Source organism: Cucurbita pepo, chromosome LG16 (genome assembly GCF_002806865.2).
Source record: "Cucurbita pepo subsp. pepo cultivar mu-cu-16 chromosome LG16, ASM280686v2, whole genome shotgun sequence".
Lineage (NCBI taxonomy): Eukaryota > Viridiplantae > Streptophyta > Magnoliopsida > Cucurbitales > Cucurbitaceae > Cucurbita > Cucurbita pepo.
Genome location: NC_036653.1, coordinates 6442401 through 6463571, shown reverse-complemented (window position 1 = coordinate 6463571; position 21171 = coordinate 6442401). Strand labels below are relative to the sequence as shown.

The following is a 21171-nucleotide window of genomic DNA, read 5'->3' as shown; positions in this document are numbered from 1 at the left end:
TTTTCATCCTTAATTGACTTTTAATGATGAAAATGGTAGATAATTTGCTATAATTTTGTATATAGTAATTACTTACTGTCTTCTATTATCATCGTTTCCTATTTTCCGTCTACATAAACAATAAAAAGGAATAAAATCAACAGATTTAAATAATTAATAATATAAATATCAATCACGAAAAAGTGAATAAAATCACTTTTGTTTTCTCATTTTGGTGAATGTCTTAATTTGAAGTACCGAATTTAAAGTTTTCTAATTCAAAGGACTAATTAAATAAATTAATTTATAATGAAGGCTTATTTAAATAAATATATTTTTAATTATTTTTTTAAAACTCATTTTAAAAATAGATAAGAAAATTAAATATTTATAATAAACAACGTACATTCACGAGCACAATTCCTTTTAAAAATTTAAATACAATATTTATTATTATTTTTTTGGTAATAAAATGAATATATATTAATTATTATTGAAGTATGTCCACCTTAGTCGGGGAGGAGAATAAATCACAGGGTGTGGAAACCTTTACAGATGCGTTTTAAAGCCTTGAGGGGAAACCCGAAAGGGAAAGTCTAAAGAGGACAGTATCTGCTAGCGGTGGATTTTGGTCGTTACAAATGGAATCAGAGTCAGACACTGGACGATGTGCTAGCCTTCTCGCTTTTCCCCGAAGGGTTAGACACGAGGCGGTGTGCTAATAAGGACGCACCTTTCCAGATGCGTTTTAAAGCCTTGAGGGGAAACTCGAAAGGGAAAGTTCAAAGAGGACAGTATCTGCTAGCGGTGGATTTGGGTCGTTACAAAATGGTATCAGAGCCAGATACTGGACGATGTGCTAGCCTTCTCGCTTTTCCCCGAAGAGGTAGACACGAGGCGGTGTGCTAATAAGGATGCACCTTTCCAGATGCGTTTTAAAGCCTTGAGGGGAAACTCGAAAGGGAAAGTCTAAAGAGGACAGTATCTGCTAGCGGTGGGTTTGGGTCGTTACAAAATGGTATCAGAGCCAGATACTGGACGATGTGCTAGCCTTCTCGCTTTTCCCCGAAGAGGTAGACACGAGGCGGTGTGCTAATAAGGATGCACATTTCCAGATGCGTTTTAAAGCCTTGAGGGGAAACCCGAAAGGGAAAGTCTAAAGAGGACAGTATCTGCTAGCGGTGGATTTTGGTCGTTACAAATGGAATTAGAGTCAGACAATGGACGATGTGCTAGCCTTCTCGCTTTTCCCCGAAGGGGTAGACACGAGGCGGTGTGCTAATAAGGATGCACCTTTCCAGATGCGTTTTAAAGCCTTGAGGGGAAACTCGAAAGGGAAAGTTCAAAGAGGACAGTATCTGCTAGCGGTGGATTTGGGTTGTTAAAAATGGTATCAGAGCCAGACACTGGACGATGTGCTAGCCTTCTCGCTTTTCCCCGAAGGGGTAGACACGAGGCGGTGTGCTAATAAGGACGCACCTTTCCGATGCGTTTTAAAGCCTTGAGGGGAAACTCGAAAGGGAAAGTTCAAAGAGGACAGTATCTGCTAGCGGTGGGTTTGGGTCGTTACAAATGGTATCAGAGCCAGACACTGGACGATGTGCTAGCCTTCTCGCTTTTCCCCGAAGAGGTAGACACGAGGTGGTGTGCTAATAAGGATGCACCTTTCCAGATGCGTTTTAAAGCCTTGAGGGGAAACTCGAAAGGGAAAGTCTAAAGAGGACAGTATCTGCTAGCGGTGGATTTGGATCGTTACAAAATGGTATCAGAGCTAGATACTGGACGATGTGCCTGCCTTCTCGCTGTTCTCCGAAGGGGTAGACACGAGATGGTGTGCTAATAAGGACGCTGAGCCCAAAAGGGTGGATTGTGATGTCCTGCGTTGGTTGGGGGTGGATCTAAGTTGTTACAGTGATATTAATAAAATATTATTTAATATAATAAAAAAAATTGAAGAAACAATTTTATCCATTACAGGAAAAAGTAAACCATAGGGCCGATGCCGGTGGAGGAAGGGTGGAGCGGACCAATTTTGTAATTAGGGCAACATTGAAGGGTATTGTCCGAAAATTGATAATATTAATTTGACAGCGACGCAGAGTGAAGACAGCGGCCAAAAAGCCATCCAAAGCCAAGAGCTTCTCTCTCCTTAAAGGGTCCTCTTATTGTTCTCCTCTGTCTGTTCGCGTCTTCGTTATCGTGCGCTTCTCGGACAATCTCAACCTCACAGATTCATTACCTGCCTGTTGTCGATCTCTCAACTGTAATGGCCGTCAGCTCTAATCTCAAGCCATTTTTCTGCAATCCGATCTTTATCTCTTGTGGAATCCTTATTTTTGTGTTTCAATCTTCAAGATCCCTAATTTTATTCGTCGTTTCATTCTGAATTTGCTGCAGCTATTTTTTGGTTTTCATATAAGTTACGGCAACTCGTGTTCTTTGATTCTCTTCAATATGCATATGCGCTTCGATTTTCGATTTGTTGCATGTTTATGAATTTAATTAGGTCTTCGATTCATCTGTTTTTGTTTTCTTCGCGATTACTTGGTCAGTCCTGGATAATTTCTGGTTATGTTTATAGTTTCGAAATATGTCGATCTAGAATTCTGGTATTTATAGTTTCTATGTACTCTTCGTTGGAAATGGTTTTTTTTTAGCTCCAGCACAGTTGATTAACATCGTCGAGTTTCATCCATATATTGTGCTCATTTCAGCCTATGGATAGGTTTGGGGGATTATTCTATGTGTATAAAAATGTTCTTCAGGTCTAGTGATGAAAATATTGGCATTAGACGTGGGGTGTGGTCACGAGTATTGTGTACAAGCATAATTGCATGTCTAATTAAATGAATTAGCGATTGGTGACTTGTTCTGATGGTTTAGGAGAAGATGATGTACAAAGGGAAGGGGGAGTTGGATGTCCGTGTTATGATTTTCTTCACTTGGTAATTATTGTAAACTGAACGTACTCTTACTAATAACAAAATGAGGAATTAAGAGTACCTTTTCTTAGATTCGGCGAAGATTGATTGCATTCTTTAGTTTCCTGGAAAATAATCGTAAGTTGTGTACTTTGCACAATTAGATATTAGAATTAGTTAGATAGCTGTTTTCGTCCCACTTTGTATATGCACTGAAAAGGCTTTTGTTCCATTAGCTGGCAGCCTATCTGCTTTTGCCTTTTATAATTATATTTGCTTTGTTTTTGTTCTTAGATAACCATGAGTGACGGAGGAGAAAAAACTTGCCCACTCTGTGCGGAAGAGATGGATCCAACTGATCAGCAATTGAAGCCATGCAAATGCGGATATGAGGTTTGAAACATACCATAATTACAGATCAGCAAATGCATATAAGCAATCTGGTTTTTGTGGGCTTCACATTTTAGTTTTAATCTGACTTTTAACAGTGTTTCTTTATGTTTTAAAACTGCTATCAGCAAACCAACCTTTAGGGGAAGTGTGTGCATCTTTTCCGAATCCCTTTCATGGAAGACTTATGTTTCCTACTTGAGATGTTGAGATAGATCTTTCATTTCTTGAGAATTAGGAAACTCTGATATTATACTTTAATTTTCCTCTAGTTTTGCTTATGTTACTGGAGATTTCAGGAGTTAATTATGGATATATCTTGATCCTTTCAATGTAAGAGTAGAATTGAATCTTAAATTAATGGTTACCCCACTGGCAGATTTGTGTTTGGTGCTGGCATCATATTATGGACATGGCTGAGAAGGATGACACTGAGGGTCGATGTCCTGCATGTCGTACTGTATACGATAAGGAAAAAATTGTAGGCATGGCATCAAGCTGTGAAAGGTCAATTTTCCTTGAGTTTGTTTTTCTATCTGCTTTTATTAACTTGGGGCTTCTTACAAATCCCTCTGCTTTGGGAGATTCCTTACCTATTTTTTTCCCTCTTCTTTATTGTCCCTGATTATGGATGAACTTTTCCGTTTCCTATCAGAAAAAAGTAATAAATCAGCACTGCAGATTAGGTGTCTCAGAAGTGTTTGGCAAGTGTCTGATAGAGAGTTTTGTAATTGTTCGCTTGTTACTTGCACAAATTGGATATAATTTTCTTTTTCCTGTAACTGATATAAGTTTTTCTGGGTGTAGTTTTATGTTTTACTTAATATTTGGTATTTCTTTGTAGCTTTTCTTGTTTCTTTCAAAGAACAAGTGTCAGAATGTTAAGTCCCATCAATAAGTGATGTGGTTGTCTAATACGTGTTAGACCGAACACAAAGATCCTTCATTACGTCGTCATTGCCAACTTAGTCATAATTCTTCCATTTGCAATGTTTAGACAGAGTTGTCCTGATAATTATTATTCTATACTGTTTCTTATCTGAAAATACAAAATTATTCCTTGCAGATTGGTTGCTGAAGTAAGTGTGGAAAAAAAGGTTAAGTCACAAAAAGCAAAAGCCAAATCATCTGAAGGACGAAAGCAGCTTAGCAGTGTACGCGTGATTCAAAGGAATCTAGTATATATTGTTGGGCTGCCTCTTAATCTGGCAGATGAAGATGTATATTCTGCTTCTCTGTTCCCCAAAACTATTGGTTCTTAAATAGATCTGCATACTTTTGGTTCTGATGCGAGTAATGGATGCCCTCTTATCATCCTTTGTGCAGCTTCTTCAGCGGAGAGAATACTTTGGTCAGTATGGGAAAGTTCTAAAAGTGTCTATGTCCCGTACAACAACTGGAGTCATTCAACAATTTACTAATAGTACCTGTAGTGTGTAAGTTCAAATGTTCTTGTTGCAATGACTCTTGCCTTTTTTCTTAAAAAAAACTGTTTTATTTATTTACATAGGTTATTTAACGTTCATATATTTCATTGCATGGTACATTACCTTTTTGGAACATTTTGTTTCTGTGCATATGGTTTCTACACGAAGGCTGATTAGTTTAGTTTGAATTGGGGCACCGACATAACTCTTATTCCGTGCTTTACTTAGATACGAGTATCACGTATGTATCCAGAAATATTTATTTATGTTCTATATTTTTGTTCAAATAAAAAAATATTTATTTTCTTGTATTTTTTGGGTTAGATATATTACATTCTCAAAAGAGGAGGAAGCTGTTCGATGTATCCAAAATGTACATCAGTTTGTCTTGGAGGGCAAGCCTTTAAGGTTAGTGTATATTTGAGTAGTAAGTTCTAGAGTACATTTTGAATATTCCTGGTCAAATTTGTAGTTTACTTTCTCTGGGTGCCTCAATTTTAGGGCATGCTTTGGAACGACAAAATATTGTCATGCTTGGTTGAGGAGTGTGGTATGAATTTTATAATTTCCTTCTCTTGTATTTATAGTTTTACCAATTGAAAATTTTATAACTTAAATTTGATTTGGATCATAATGTTATCAACTGATGTTTCAGCCTTGCACCAACCCTGACTGCTTGTATTTACACGAGGTTGGTTCTCAAGAAGATAGTTTCACAAAAGATGAAATCATTTCAGCATACACAAGGTGTGATAATCATTTTGTATTTAAAACTGCTGTTGTGCCTTTGTTGCTTGGTTTCTCAAAGGGTTTTTTAGATTGAGATTCATTGCATAATATTATTTATTTATCTTTTATATTTTAAAATAATTGCTAATTGATGTTTGACCCTATGAGATATCCTTGAGGCTTGTGGAAAGAGAAATGATGTTCGAGTACAATGTAGTGTGGAATGACATAACATCGGTTTGCTCTAACAATTTTCTACGTGTAGTTGACCATAATTCCATTGTAGATTATAAAAGCTCTACTTTGGTTTTGGAAACGAATGAAGTTTTTAGTCAAGCCTAATGAAATAGGCTATGGATGCAATGCATATCCCTATATCTACCACAGCTTATTTTTTGACTACGATGCAATAGATATTCTTATATCTGCCTATAATTATTTCCCATGATTGTCTCATTATGCGTAACAGACTTGAATAGGTGCCCAGATTATGTACTGTCCTTCTAGAATGAAGTTGGTTAGTGTGAACTTATATCCTCTATTTTCGTTCTTCTACATGCCCATACTTAAATTTACAATTTGAATTTTTTTTAGTAATTGTAATACTAATTCTAATTATATGGTCTTAATAGATTTAGTATGCTACTACAAAGAGTATTCCTTGTTGGAAAAATAGTATCCATTGGTCAATAAGATCATGTCGCAATCCTAAGTTATAATGATGAACTCTACTAGTCATAAGCTTTGAAGTTTCGAGTGAAACCATAATTCAGACAAACTGAACATATTTATTGGGTATATAATATTGTAAGAATACATATACTAGTTGTGGATAAAATTGGATTATTTTGGTTCATGAAGTTTTGATTCTTGTGCCAAAACTGATTCTCTTTACTCTTAGGATGGTTGAAGTATGTGAAGGCGTACTTTATATTAAGTATATGTGGTCTTGTATTTTTCTACGGTTGGTTTTGGGTTATATTGTTCCTGTCTAGTGTAAGGAAGAGAAGTTTAACAAATATTAAACCCTAAATGCAATTTAACCCACAGCTTCATTTGAGTTGTGAACAAAGGGAAGAAGGGATGATACACTTCAGTGTCAGCCTATGGACACACTAAGGGGAGATGCTTAATACTGAAGCCGCCAATGCTTGATTGGACAAGTGTTCAACCTTCTCAAATCCAAAATCTAAAGAACACTTGATTCTAATAAACCATACCTAAAAATGGGATAAAAATCATTGATTAGACAAGTAATACTATTACCAAGATTGTTTTTGTTTGTACAGCCATCACCGCTTTGATATGTTTGGATGACTTTCTTGCTATTTGCTTGCTTGGAGACTGTGTTTTTGGTTGGATGATTAATTAACTTACATAGTTGTATTAAAGGAGTAGAGTGCAACAAATTACTGGTGCCTCAAACAATACGCAGCGGCGTTCAGGGAGTGTGTTACCGCCACCAATGGATGATTACTGCAATAACAATTCTTCAAATGGGAAACCCATTGTTAAGAACCCTTCAAGTGTAAGACATCCTAAACTCCAATAGCTAAAGAAATAGTTGATGTTTCTTTCATATATAATATGCAGAAACAATTTGTTTGTCAGTTAGATATTAGTTTATGTTGAACCTTAAAAATACTTGTTTAAATACCTATCCATAAGAGCTGAAGCTTTTTATGCTGATATGCTTGACTAATTTTGTTACCCAGAATACTGTTAGCATCATTAGAGGTTCTCCTCCAAATGGAAGCTCAGATAAGTCAATTGCTCTCCCTGCAGCTGCCTCATGGTACATGGATATTTATGTTTGCACCCATTTTAAAGTTCTCAACTTTGTTTAAGAGGTCATAAAACACGTTTGTTTATGCCAGGGGAACTCGAGGCTCAAATTTTCAAGTGCCAGTATCAAGTTCACCAAGTACAAATGGGCCTCCGAAAAAGTCCGATGCTACTAATAGCATATTATCATTTCCCCTTGCAGATGCAAGCATTTCTTCGGCTCCTACAGTACATAGTGAAGCAGGAAAGGGACCTGCATTTAATGAGAGTCACACTTCTAATAATGCCAAAATTCATCAAGAATCCTTAAAATCTTTGAAACATCCTGTTAGCACGGATTATCAATCTTTGTCGACAGACAGACATGATTCACCTGAGGAGATGCCTACTTTTATATCTTTGAGTTGTTCAGTGGCTGGGGTTCCAGCCACAAAGGACAGTCAGAAAACAATGGCCATGGCACCGAGCATTTCTACTCCTAATCTCCATATTGAGGATTCTAGCAGTTGTCCTGAAGTAGGAACTACTTCTGATGGCCTAATACAAAATCTGAGCGCTGATATATCAACAGTTAGCACCGATAGAGATGATATAGATGAACAATCTGGTCTAAGACCAATTACTATAGTCTCTGATCATGATTTGATTAAAGCTTCCGGGGATCACCATAACTTACAAGAGCAGTCTAGAGTGGCACCTTTAGATTCGACAGATGCTTGGAAAGGCGATGATGTGGTTAGTTGCATGTCCTTTTCAAGAGAAGAACGTGATTGGAGATCGGACTTACAGAGAGAGGTAGTTAATGCAAGTGAGTTGGAAGAGGATGTGATATCTTTTAATAGTCAGAGGCTCAAGGATCCAGAGATTTTGAGCCCTTCAACTCGGTTGCCTGGCTGGGCATCTACATTTCATGCCCTGAATGGCTCTACCTCTCATTCATTGTGGCCGGATGCTGTCAATGGGGCAGCAACCAGTCTAGCTACTGATTTGTCTTTTGATAAGCCATTCAATGATATTTCATCTCTAAGCTCATCTAGCATCCCGCCTGTGTTTAGCAGTCAGCTTGTGAATGGAGTTAATACATCTGGGCAGACTTTGCATACTTTAAGACATATAGCGGCCAATGATCCTGCCAATTTAAATGCAGATTCACTTTTTGTTGATAAACAATTCAATGATAATTCACATTTCCGTGCATCTAACATATCAACTGCTATCAATGGCAACGTGGAGAATGGGATCAGCTCTTCTGCTGCTACCGATATGCCCCATGGAAATTCATTTTTACTTCACAACGAAGGAAGAGGAAGGCATGTGGGCAGGTTGTCTGGTGACATGCTGAATGCCAATGGCAGTGGTTTTGTAGATAATGGTGAAAACAGCATAATCTCAAATATATTGTCAATGGACTTCAACATGTGGGATAACACATTAACGTCCCAGAATTTGGCCAAGCTTTTGGGTGAAAGTGATAAACAATCTCCAAGTTCCAGGAAGGTGCAAAGCAATAATCAGTCCAGATTCTCTTTTGCAAGGCAGGAAGAGTCTAAAGGACAAGATTTTAGGATACAGCCTTCTCTTGATATGATTGAACAAATACAGAGGAACCATTCCTTCGGGCATGAATTCTTTAAAAATGATAATGTGCATTCAGACAAGTTTCATAGTAGTGGTGGCTTCTATTCTAACAATTATGATGGATCAGTAAATCCTTCAAGCAATCACTCCCTTAATTCCTCAAATAAGCTCTCAGGTGAGTGCTCATATTTATGATAAATTTTTTAAATATTCTTGATCTCTGTGTTTGAGATATCTATTATATTTAGTGGTGGTTTAATTTCCAATCAACTTTGTTTTTCTTTTACTTCGTGTATTGTTGCATGTTGTGGGTAGTGTTGGTATGGAAATATCCTCTTGGTGCTCTTTCTTGGGATTCAGAACACCATATCCCAATTTCTCTTGTTTTGAATTTTTTCTTCGAACCGATGCTTCTACAGTGAAATGAAGTCTTATCTTGCTTTCTTTTGATTCATTCATTTATCCATGGGGGTTGGACGTGTAATTTGAAGTTCTTTTCTGGAATCAGCTGTTTTACTTGTTTTGCTTAGAAACCTCCTCACAGACTCTCTTATTCACAGCAGTTACTAGAGCTCAAATCTCAGCTCCGCCTGGCTTCTCCGTTCCAAGCCGGGTGCCACCACCTGGTTTCTCTTCTCATGACAGAGTAGATCAAGTTTCTGACTCCCTCTCTGGTTAGTGTTTTCCTCTGCTTAGTAAAGTTATCTAAATAAATTTTGTACCTTTCTTCTCTGCTAATAATTTTTACCTTTTGATTCAGGAAACCGTCTGCTAGATTCTTCTTCTTTGTTGAGAAATTCATATCAAGCAAATCAAACTGGAAGTAATATTAGCACGGGCGATATTGAATTTATGGATCCTGCTATTTTGGCAGTTGGTAAAGGCAGACGTCAGATAGGTCTTAACAATACTGGTCTAGACGCTAGGACACCATTTTCTCCTTCATTAGGTACCTTTGATAATGAAGCAAGTCTTCAGTTACTGATGCAAAGATCTCTGAACTCCCAGCAGCAGAGATACTCTGATGTCGGAGATGGTTTCTCTCATCTCGGGGATTCATATGGCATTTCTTCAAGGCTTGTGGACCAATCACAGGTTAACAATCTCTCTAATTTTGGGCAGCTATCTCTCCAACATTCTAGAAATAGGCTTATGTCGCATGGCCACTGGGACGGTTGGAATGAGGCTCAAGGTGGAACCAATATTGGTGTGGCAGATATATTGAGGAATGATAGGCTTGGATACAACAAATATTATGCTGGTTATGAAGACTCGAAATTCCGCATGCCCAGCTCGAGCGATCTATATAACAGAACCTTTGGGATGTGACTCTTGGTGAATGAAATGATGTGAGTGCCTAGATTGGCGGCAGCGTTTGAGCAAAGGACTAGGATTTACCTTGTGAGGTCTGTGGACGTGTAGCCATGATGTCTTGAGAGATTCATAATCTGGCCTTGATGGTGCGGAAGATTTGTGCCCTGATGGTATCGGATTATGTTACCACAAGGTAAGAATATTGTCGGTATATTTTTTCATTTGATTGTTGTCCCCTTCTTTAACAATTTTTTTATTTTTTATTTTTTTTATAATAATTGTACAATGAATATTTGTATCTAATAAGTTTGTCTTTCATCAACCTCTGCCCTGTTTGAATAATCCCTCCCAAAATAAAAAGCAGATAGCGAGAGAGAAAAACCGATACGAGGGTCGAAAACCTGTTTTTTGATTACCTGCCTGCTGACATGTTCTACCTTCCCCATTTGTGTCTGTGTAGGTGTGATGTAAGCTCATGTGATTGTATTGCGGCAAGTTGAATATTGGCAGCGATTATTTGACAGGAAGTTGTAAAATGTCTGTCAATCTCTGGTAGGGCGACCCGTCCCTCCAGCTGTCGATTATTTTGTTCCTTGCCAACAGCGAAGAGTAAAAGATTCTACTTTTTTGGCTCTCAAAACCCCTTAAAGTTGAGATTGGGAGTTCCTGACTTCACAAGGTTATATGCGAAATCCATTTGAATGTACTTTGATTCTTTTGTTTTTTACAAGTGTTTTACTTAGTTACTTAGATTATAGATAGTTCAAAGATGGGGAGTTTCCTGCCTTTTGAGATAGATTGATGGAGTTCCTGTCGACACGAGGTGATAATCATATTCTTCCTTCGGGTTATTACTATTACAAATTCAAGGTCGAGATTTGGTTCATCAGGGTTAAGTAATTCTTGACACGTCATGTGACGTAGCTTAAGCTTCATGGTGACTTCACTGAGGAAGCACATATCAATTCTTGCCTCTTTTAAGAGTTGCCCATAAGTAACTAGAGCACTCAGAAGCATCAGAATTGCCAGTACAGTTTAACGAAAGCGGGATCTCGAGTGAATTTACTGGTTTCACAGTATGCCAGGCGATACTAATGAATTTGTATTGTCATAGGTTCTATCTTTCTTTCTGGGAGAAACTGAACAATTTTCCCGCTCGAGTCCGAATTTTGATTCGGAGGGAGGTTGGATTTTAGTTCATTTGATCAAATGAAGAATGGGGCCTTTTCGTGTCTGTTGGAAGAAGTGTTCTTTTGATCCATAGTGGATTTGAATAAGATTGGTGGATTAGGCATCAAATTGAAGGATGAAATGTAATCGATAGGAACTAACCACGGCTTGTCCTTTTAAGACAACAGAGATTTACAAATTTCATCATTAATTTTTTTAAAATTTTTACGTTATTTGGTTTATTTTTACCATTTTGGAATTAGTTCGTGCAAAGCCTTCATGAGATTTCAATGTTCATAATTTCCTTCATCTGTGTCATTTTTAAAATTTTGGTAAAATTTTAGAAGAAGAAACCCAAATGTGAAAAGAAAAATAAAATCCAGAATTTGTTTACTTTTATTTATTTTGAAAATAAGATTTAAAAAAATAGTAAGAAGAAACAAAAGGGTTTTATGAACCGATGGTGACAATAGCAAGTCCATAATATTGTCTGACGAACCACAGATACGATAGAATCACTAACAAAATTCCGCCTTTAAATTTGAAAGTGAAAAAGAAAGAAGTAATCGTCAACAAATTTTAGCTATTCGTTGGATCTTTGAAGCTTTAAAACGACGTATAGATTACGACCGGTTATAAGAAGGCTATAAGAAGAAAAGCATCGTAGACTCTACTCGATCGATGAAAAAGAAGTGATCGTCAACAAATCTAAGCTGTTCGTTGGATCTTTGAAGCTTTTAAACGATGTATAGATTACGACCGGCTATAAGAAGCAAAGCATCGTAGACTCTATACGCAAACGTAACTTTTATAGGACAATCATTAACTTGGCCCACCATTGCCATTCCCCATTCGCAAATCCAACAAAGACACACCCAAATATCTGTGAACCAATAGCAATAGCAATATGGCCCCTCTTTTCTTCAATATTATAAAATTTAGCCTTTTTTTAATTGCAAATTTCACCCTCTTATCTTCATTTATTACAAAAAAGGCCCACATAGATTTCTTACAACCTTCTCCTGTCGATTAGGGTTGTCTTCCTCTTCTCCACAAATTATATATATTTAATATTGGAAGAAACCAAAACTTTAAAACAATTTTTTTAAAAAAAATGTATAAATAATTCTATTGGAGACCCCACTAAGTTCTAAAAACCTAACAAACAAAGTTCTAGTGGGCCCCCTGATGGGCCTAAAAGGGACAAAAAGGTTTAAAAAAATCCAAATGGGCTTGGGCCCACCATGTGCTCCGAAGGCCCTCCTATAGAATCTATAGTGGTATAGCTGCTGTGTCCATTTAATCATGGCCGTCAAAATCATAAAAAGTGATTAAAAAAAAAAAGGAAAATAAATAAATAAATAAAATAAAATAAAAAGCCCTGAAACCTTAATGGTAGAAGAAAGATATCATTTAAATGATGGGTGCGTTCTTTTATTTTCTCAATTTGAATTAAATTTACGAGGAAAATGAGTAATCAAATTAAAGCAAACTTATACTAAATTATTTTACTGTGGACCCCACATTTTTCTATTTTTTTTTTTTTTTTTCAATTCGTCCTCCGAATTCTTTTTATTTGCAATACCACCTCCCAATTTTGTATAATTTCCTTTTTAGGTTGATTTTATTCAACTAACATTAGGTGAATGATTGGAAATTCTCTTGCCTCTAATTGTATAAATTATTATTCTTTTCATACCTCTTCTATAAAAATTTTAATGTTAGAGCCTATTTTACTAGCTCTCAATTGAGTTATATAATATTTACTTTAGGTATAGAATTTTATAGGGTGACTTTAATTCATTTATTTATCCATATTTATTCAAAATCTTTATTGCTTTTAGTATTTGAATCTACTGTTCATTCAATCTCGTTTGTTTGATACTCTCCGATCAAAATTAAATTATGGTTCTTACAAAGCCGATGCCAAAGTAGGAAAAAATAACTTTTTTTATTAACTTTCTCTAAAGTTAAATTTGTTATATTTATGATCTTTGACCATCAACATCAATAGATTCAAGTGAATGATATAAATTAAAGGTTAGATTAAAGATTTAAAAGTGACGACATGTAACAGCTCAAGCCTACTGCTAGTAGATATTGTCCGCTTTGATCCGTTGTGTATTGCTGTCAGCCTCCCGATTTTAAAAGTCTACTGGGACAGATTTCCACACCCTTGTAAACCGTTGTAAGGAATGTTCAGTTTGTTGGATGATGAAAGTCCCACCTCTACTAATTTAGGGAATGCCTTCTCGAAGGCTAGAAGGCAGTAAAAAATGACTAATACTCCAAAGGAGTCGAGCCTCTATTAAGGGGAGGCGTGCAACAAAGAATACTCTCTCTATTGGTATGAGGCCTTTTGGGGAAGCACAAAGCAAAGTCATGAGAGCTTATGCTCAAAGTGGACAATATCATTCCATTGTGAAGGGTCGTGTTCGTCTAACACAGTTCTCCTCTCTAACCAATGTAAGATCTCACAACCCATCCCCTTGAGGGCGCAACGTCATCTCCAACCAATGTGGGTACATCCTCGCTGACACATCAATGTGGGATCTTGTAATCTACTCCCTTGAGGGCCGAGCGTCTCATTAGCACACCACCCATTGTTTGACTTTGATACCATTTGTTGTCCAAGCCCACCGTTAGTAGATATTGTCCATTTCGACCCATTATGTATCGCCACTAGTCTCACGGTTTTAAAATGTGTCTACTAAAGAAAGGTCTCCACACCCTTATAAAAAAATATTTTATTCTCATTCTCAACCAACATGTGATCTCACACAACATATTGTACATTCAAAGTGAACATAACTAAGTGATCTCACGCAATTTTTTTTTGTTTTTTTGTTGTTCTTGAAGTCGAAGCTCAAATTCCCGTATCGAATTTATACTTAGAAAAAAAATATGGCAGCAATAATATATTTATTATAATATGAAGTTAAACCAACATTGATAATAGCATTTGGTTAAACAATGATGATGCTATATTGGTGAGCAAAGTAAATTAGGTGTGCCACCATAATACAAGTCAAGTTAAGCACGCAACTACTTATCGAGCTACTAATTAAGCGTCGGTCTACAATCAAATGAATGAGACTGCTCAACACGTAGACTAATTATCAAGAAAAGTTGAGTTAAACCCTCATTTTTTTTTCTTCAAATTCAACAATTATGAGACGGAAAATCAAACTACTAATATTTAAAATTGTGATTAGTATCTTATTCATAAAACTCTGCTAGGATTGGTCGTTTAACAACGAGTCAAAAATCAACGTCATTGCTAATATATAAATATATAAATAGTGGAAATCTTATACAACACTTAAAATAAAAAACACCCTTAAAAAGTTGAATGATTTATGTTTTGTTTAGAAGAAAATTTAAGGGGTCATAATTGAAAAATTTGAAAGTAGGAGGGTAGTTTTGAAAGAGAAGATAAAAGGGTGGGGATGTTTTTGATAAATTAGAAAAGAAAAGGGGTGGAATTGTAAATAGAAGTAAAAATGGAAGGGAAGAGAGTGAGGTGATACTCAAGAAGATGGGAGAGAATGGAGCAAAACAGAGACATAGAGATGACTGATTTGACAGTACAATGAGATTAAGAAAAAGGGGAAACAGACATAAAAGCATTTTTTTTATTTATTATGTTTCAAAATTCCAATAATTTCCATTTAAATTAATATTAATAATATCATTTATTTTGCCTTTTACCTGTCACTCCCCCTGCTTACGTGGCTCCACTTTCTCCTTTAATTTCGTTCAACTCACGGGTTTTTATTCTCTAATTTCTCTATTTATTTACTTTACTGTTTTTTTTTTTTGTATTTTTTAATTTTAAAAATTTAATATTTATACTTTCCATCAATTTTAAAATAGATTTTATAATAAAAATTAGTTTTTATTAACCTATTTTTACTAATGGCAGAAGAAAAAAACAAGGAATTAATAAGAAATGGATAAAAGATGTGATATCTACATATCCAGAGGCTGAATTGAAAATTCAAGAATATTTTTTAAACAAAATATTAAATAATTTCGTCTAGATACGAGGATAAGATTTTTAAAACAAACTACTTTCTATAAATTTAGGATTTTTAAAAGTTTATAATTATAATACATGAGAGAAATAATTACAATTTCTAAAACCAAAATTCAAAATCATATATATATTATATATATATATATATATATATATATAAATTCAGTCCTTATCAATTGAAATGTCCTCCTATGTTTATCCAGAAAAACTTAAATTATTGGTTTGTTCTGAAATTCTCTTCTCCACCTGTATTCATAAAAATTTAGTAATAGAAAAGGGGGAATATGAGAGCACCACGTTTCCTCATTTTCGGCCACATTTCACTGTTCCCATACACAGGCGGGCAGGCGGGCAGACGGGCGGGCAGGCAGGCAGGCAGGCAGACACAAAAGCATATTAGTGGAACTGCAGGTGTAACAAGGAACCATGAAAATCACAGTCCTAGTTCCGCTGACAGCTACACAAGAGAAGTGCATTAGAAAAGGGAAAAGGAGGTAAAAAGGTAACCAAATAAAAGGAAAAAAGGCAATAGGCAAAAAGGAAGGGTTGGTGGGCTCCTACTCCTCTCCTATGGCTATTGGATATGGTATATGGGCAAGAATCTTTGTTCGGTTAGACCAACAGGACTCTCCACAATGGTACGATATTGTTCACTCTAACCATAAGCTCTTATGACTCTGCTTTTTGAGCTTTCCCAAAAGGCCTCATAACAATGGAGATAGTATTTCTTGATTAAACACATGATCGTTCCCTAAATTAGTATGTTCAAGTTCTTACCGGACTCCCAACTATTTCACAATGCAAATATGTTCATAAAAGCAAGAATTGGCTACTAACCATAAAAACAGAAACTGAGACATGAAGCAATGAATGCAAGCGTGTACGTATATGATATATTAGCATCATGTTTTTGTTTTCAGGTACAGGAACATGAAGCAGCATAGCATTTTGTAATGAGCTATTTAGTGTCAGAAATCAAGCCAATCATTACTTAAAAAAGGCATACAAATGAAAAAGAAGATACTATTTTACTTTTGGTCACTCACTCTGTAATGTAGAAGAATAAGGATTTATGGTGGTGGCTGTTGTGAGTTCAACTGAGGGGAGTTGGGGGAAGCTTTGGCCGAAGTGAAATGGAGGTTATGGGCGGTCGAGCCCGGTTGGCGCGGTGGAAGGATGGCAGCCGGGATAGCTGAAAATGAGAATCCTGATGATGCTGCAGCAGAGAACAATGGGAGTTGGGTGGCATTAACCTGGTTATGAATTTGCCATGCCCAGTTGGGGACGACTCCTTGGGATGAACCTAATGCATGTCTCTTCTCTGTCACGCGTTCCTGTAAGCAAAGTTTAGATAATCACTCTTCAAATTTCAATAAAACCATGTAATTCAGCTCCTCTTTGCTCTGATATGTGATATAGTCAGATAATCTGAATGTTTGGATTGTCAAAAATTGATCGAACTTGGAAATTAGTCTAAGTTTTACAATAGAATCACATCAATGAACCTCACCTCACTGGGAAGTAAGCAAGGTTGTTGTAAACCATTCCATAAGGAAACATGCCCTGATGCCATTACCGGCCCTTTCAAAGATGGATCGCCAACTGCTGCATCAGCATTGCTCTCTATCTTCAACATGAACAATTCAAAATGTGATTTAGAGTAGGTTTATAACATTATATGAAGAGCGTGACTAATTTAGAGAATGATCATGAGTTTATAAGTAAAGAATACATCTAATAAAGCCCTTTGGGAAAGCCCAAAACAAAGTTGTCAGTGTACAATATAATCATAGTTTAATGGTTACCATCGTGCTCATGTCATTAGCATAACAAGGACCAGATTGGAACTGCAGGTGCCCCTCATTATCCTTTGGACGGTTGTCAATTGAGAGGGGCGAAATCCCTAAATTCAAATCAAGCATGATCCGACAACCTATATTTGAATTTGAAAACAATCAAATACCATTGAGGGATAACTTGCTAGTGTTTATAAAGATGATAGTGGCAACCACCAGATCACCCGTACATAAGTGTATGCAATGTACCTTCACTGCTGCCCTCAGAAACCCTTTCTCCGTACGTGCTAGGCTCAAAGTTGGTCACTGCCTCCCGCCCATTACATTGGATGGCAGCCTTATCATAAGCCCTAATTTCCAGAAAAAGAAAAGGGGAGACGTGTTGGTTGGATGCCTATTGAGGTTGAAAATTCAGGATAATAATATCAGTTCAGGTAGAGTGAAATTGGTGCTTTAAGACCTTGCAGCTTCTACCTCGCTGTCGAATAGCCCGAGATATATATACCTGCAGCAAGGATTGTAACCTCCGTGATGAAAACACCATCCCATTTCTTCTTGAAATAGGCACATCTTAGATTTCTATTTTCCCAAGTGGGGAAAGAACGAGTAATACCCATTGAGAAAAGACTTGAAACCAAGTCTCAGTTCGCTACATTACGAATTCACAGGCTTCTTAACTAAAGATCAAAACAAAGCATGCGTTTCAATTTCAGAAAATGATTGCTTACTTTTTCCCAAGGAGCTGCCCCATTCTAGCTTCCCATCGGCCACATTTGTGCAGTGTAACCCCTCTGTATTTTGAGCTCCCTCTTGAGAAACCAGTGCTTTGGCGACGAAGTATGTGAACAAACTCTTCCTTGCTTAAATTCTTCATCTGCTCGAGAATATTATTGAAGGATACAGGAAATTGTTAGACGATGAAACGGATTTGTTAAAGGAAAGAAAAAAGAGAAGGCGTTCTAGTTAACCTGTTTCAGATCTTCCTCATAATCACTAAGGATGAAATTAATGTCAGCGTCGACCCCTCTGAACTTGATAGCAGCTCGATCATATGCTCTAAATTTAGAAAACTTCATAAAGTCAAACACGAATTCTTTGCACAAACTAGGAATTAAGTGTGGGTTATCTCCTCAATGATAGAAAATTACCTCGCCGCTGAATGTGCTGTGTCAAATCCACCTACAGGAACCGAAGAATTATAACTTCGTCAGAATTTCGCCGCAACGGAATATGTTAATGAAAATTTCCTTAAATAACAAAATCTGAAGATGCCGTAGAGAACAGATATTTCCATAAATAACATAAATCGAAGTCAGTTAAGTAATCGAGTCAAATTCATACCGAGATAGACTTGCTTCCCACAGTCCCTGCGAACAGTTGAAAAACAAGAAGTTAAGACAATAGATATACTAATAAAGCATACATCGGAGTGAATAAGAAATCTAATTCAACAGAAGGACGAGTTAATTGAGTGAATGAAGGACTACTGGAATTTGACAAAAGAGGCAAACGCAAACCATTACACGATTCAACAATTTTTTTAAAGAAGGCATCCAATTAAATTCACTCACCAAATATGAGATTCCCACCGCCCAGTCCTCCGGTAGAATGTGACGCCTCTGTACTGCGAGCTCCGAGACCTCGGTCCCCTCCTGCTCTTCTTCGCCGGCTGAGGCTGAACCGGTTGAATCATTCTCCCCTCCCCTGCTGATCCGCTTCGATCAAACGCAAGGTTGATCCAGTTCTTCCTCGATGAATTTGACGAAGAAGAGGCAGAGTTATGCCCCTGAAGAATCCCAAAGTCAGGATTCACCGTTCCACCTATTGGAAAAAGCTCCTTCGTGACAACGTCGTTCGCGCTTCCAGACTTCAATATCCCGAAGTTGATCATGAAGAGCTCGCCACCGGCGCGTGTGGAGCACGAGTCGTCATCGCCGCCATTGCTGGAGGTATCCGCATTGACAATCGAAGAATTGGAAGTTCCTGATTCATCCATTTGATTCCCCGAGCCTTGAGGAAGCTTCTCAAAGAACAGGACAGAGTCCTCATTCGGCGTCGCATCAGGCGAGTCGACATTGAGATTAAGATCAAACATCTTCTCCTAATCTCTCCACAAAGCTTCCAATCCTGAATTCTATTCAGATTTTTCTACCACGCGCCTTGGTAGTCGATCCAATTCAACATTCAAGAATGATCGCCATGTTTGATCGAACAGTATGAATCAATCGTTATCAGAGACCACAAAAGACTAAAACAGCTAATCGTACTAACAATTTGAATGGATAAAGTTTTTTTAGATAAAAAAAAAAAAAAACAAAAAACACAATCAAGCGAAGAAAACTACAAAAAATATCTTCATAACAGGAAACTACGAACTTCTTCCCTTCGGATTCCAGTCGGAAACACCACCGTTCTCCAGCCGCCGGCGTAACAGAACAGTAAACAACAAGAAGCACACTCAAAGTGAGAATCAAGCGGAAAAATCTCGAGAGATCGTAGCATTATGCATTCCGACGGCGAAGATACCGGCACCGGAGAAGTGTAAAATTATTGGCAACTAAGTGATTCCACGGCGGAGAAAGATGAAAGAAGCGGATGGGACGTGTGAAGGAACATTTCAGACCCATTCTAAGAGAAAGGGAATAACAGCATATATATAAACATTTTTTTGCTTCTCTTTCGTCAAGGCAAGTCACCGGTTGATTCGGTTACCGGTGGATTCTTAATATCGCCAAGGTAATAATCCTCTATTTTGCAACGCACTTCTCCACGGTGTTTCATAGACGGGAACAGCCTTCTATATATATATACATATCCAACCAATCAACACGTAGCAGTCGTGTGTATGTGTACGACCGTTCGATCCTTAATACTCAACCTCATCTATTACCGTTCATTTTTATTTCGCGATTATTACAAAAACACACTTTTTATGACCCAAAAAAAAAAAAATAATAATAATAATAATTATTATTATTATTATGACTTAAATTATATGAATTGAAAATAAAAAAAATGTAAACAATATTAATGTCTTCATTAATTGAATACGTAAATTAAAAATAATAATAATTTACGTATTTTAATAATTTTTTGTAATAGTTAGACTTCAATAAATCAAAAAACATAAACACAAAAGTTTTTTTTTTCTAATTTTTTAAATAGCGATAAACTCTCAAAATAATAATAATAATAATCACCTAATTTTAAAAATTGGCCGAAGACATTACTAAAATGTATAAACTATTATTAAATTAACTAATTTATTTATTTTTATATAGCCAACAAAAATTTATATGCAAGTAAAAAATATATTTATATTAGGTGAATAGAGACAGAGATGGAGAATATAATCCTATCTTCAGACTCATATATCTAAGGAGAAAAAATGTTCTCCACTTCCTCTCCCATTCCTCGTCTAACACAGAGAATTTCCTCAACTGAACAAGGTAACATCTCTATTTTTTAAATCACAGTTTTTACATTTTATAGGTAAATATTTGAGTTTATAGTCGAATATAAAATGTATTTAAAAAAAATAGTTAAAATTTTATAAAAAATATAGACCACAAATATAGAAACAAATAAAATTTTGAGTAATATTTTTATGCTTAATTTAAAAAATAATAATAATAAAAAATCAAATCAAATAAATTAAATTTTTAATGCTGTATATTATATGCCTATAGTACCATATTAATTAGTAGTTGGGTTCCCCATTAAGCACGAGCAAAAGGGCAACGGGCAGTGACAGACAGTTGGAACCATGAACTAGGAACGAACCCATCATGCCCTACCCCCTGCCCTTACTTTCCTAGGACCACAGCTAAATCACGTTTTTTCGGCTCAGAATTTCCCGTTGCCGTAATTCTTGACCAACCTAATTACCTCTCACCTTATTTCTTTTATTTATTTTTTAAATATTAAATTACATTACTTTCTTTTAATATNAAAAAAAAAAAAAAAAAAAAAAAAAAAAAAAAAAAAAAAAAAAAAAAAAAAAAAAAAAAAAAAAAAAATATTAGTTTAATGATTAAAATAAT

General features: G+C 36.3%; 2 protein-coding genes across 6 annotated transcripts; one reads left to right on the top strand and one right to left on the bottom strand.

The window, feature by feature from the left end:
- The first annotated feature begins 2077 nt into the window (after positions 1 to 2077).
- LOC111776791 lies at positions 2078 to 11526 on the top strand. 3 transcript variants are annotated; one of them, XM_023656157.1, is made up of 14 exons: positions 2078 to 2242; positions 3195 to 3293; positions 3670 to 3797; positions 4357 to 4510; positions 4617 to 4726; positions 5042 to 5125; positions 5219 to 5267; positions 5373 to 5464; positions 6845 to 6974; positions 7162 to 7241; positions 7324 to 8984; positions 9370 to 9483; positions 9570 to 10316; positions 10584 to 11526. In XM_023656157.1, the coding sequence occupies exons 2-13, from the start codon at positions 3201 to 3203 to the stop codon at positions 10136 to 10138; spliced, it is 3264 nt and encodes a 1087-aa protein (XP_023511925.1). In that variant the 5' UTR covers positions 2078 to 2242; positions 3195 to 3200; the 3' UTR covers positions 10139 to 10316; positions 10584 to 11526. The 3 variants fall into 3 exon arrangements, with proteins under 3 accessions (XP_023511925.1, XP_023511924.1, XP_023511923.1); XM_023656156.1 differs by having other exon boundaries at positions 2079 to 2242; positions 6839 to 6974; positions 9373 to 9483; XM_023656155.1 differs by having other exon boundaries at positions 2079 to 2242; positions 6839 to 6974.
- A 3978-nt stretch (positions 11527 to 15504) lies between these two features.
- On the bottom strand, positions 15505 to 19806 carry LOC111776819 (ethylene-responsive transcription factor RAP2-7-like). Of its 3 annotated transcripts, XM_023656199.1 has the most exons (11): positions 18700 to 19806; positions 18470 to 18495; positions 18277 to 18307; positions 18097 to 18184; positions 17857 to 18002; positions 17589 to 17633; positions 17378 to 17478; positions 17138 to 17265; positions 16843 to 16959; positions 16379 to 16666; positions 15505 to 15789 (listed from the first exon to the last, which is right to left on the bottom strand). In XM_023656199.1, exons 1-10 carry the CDS (start codon positions 19221 to 19223, stop codon positions 16403 to 16405), a joined length of 1470 nt encoding a protein of 489 aa, XP_023511967.1. In that variant the 5' UTR covers positions 19224 to 19806; the 3' UTR covers positions 15505 to 15789; positions 16379 to 16402. The 3 variants fall into 3 exon arrangements, with proteins under 3 accessions (XP_023511967.1, XP_023511966.1, XP_023511969.1); XM_023656198.1 differs by lacking the exon at positions 15505 to 15789 and having other exon boundaries at positions 16200 to 16666; XM_023656201.1 differs by lacking the exons at positions 15505 to 15789; positions 17589 to 17633 and having other exon boundaries at positions 16200 to 16666; positions 18700 to 19805.
- Positions 19807 to 21171: the final 1365 nt, after the last annotated feature.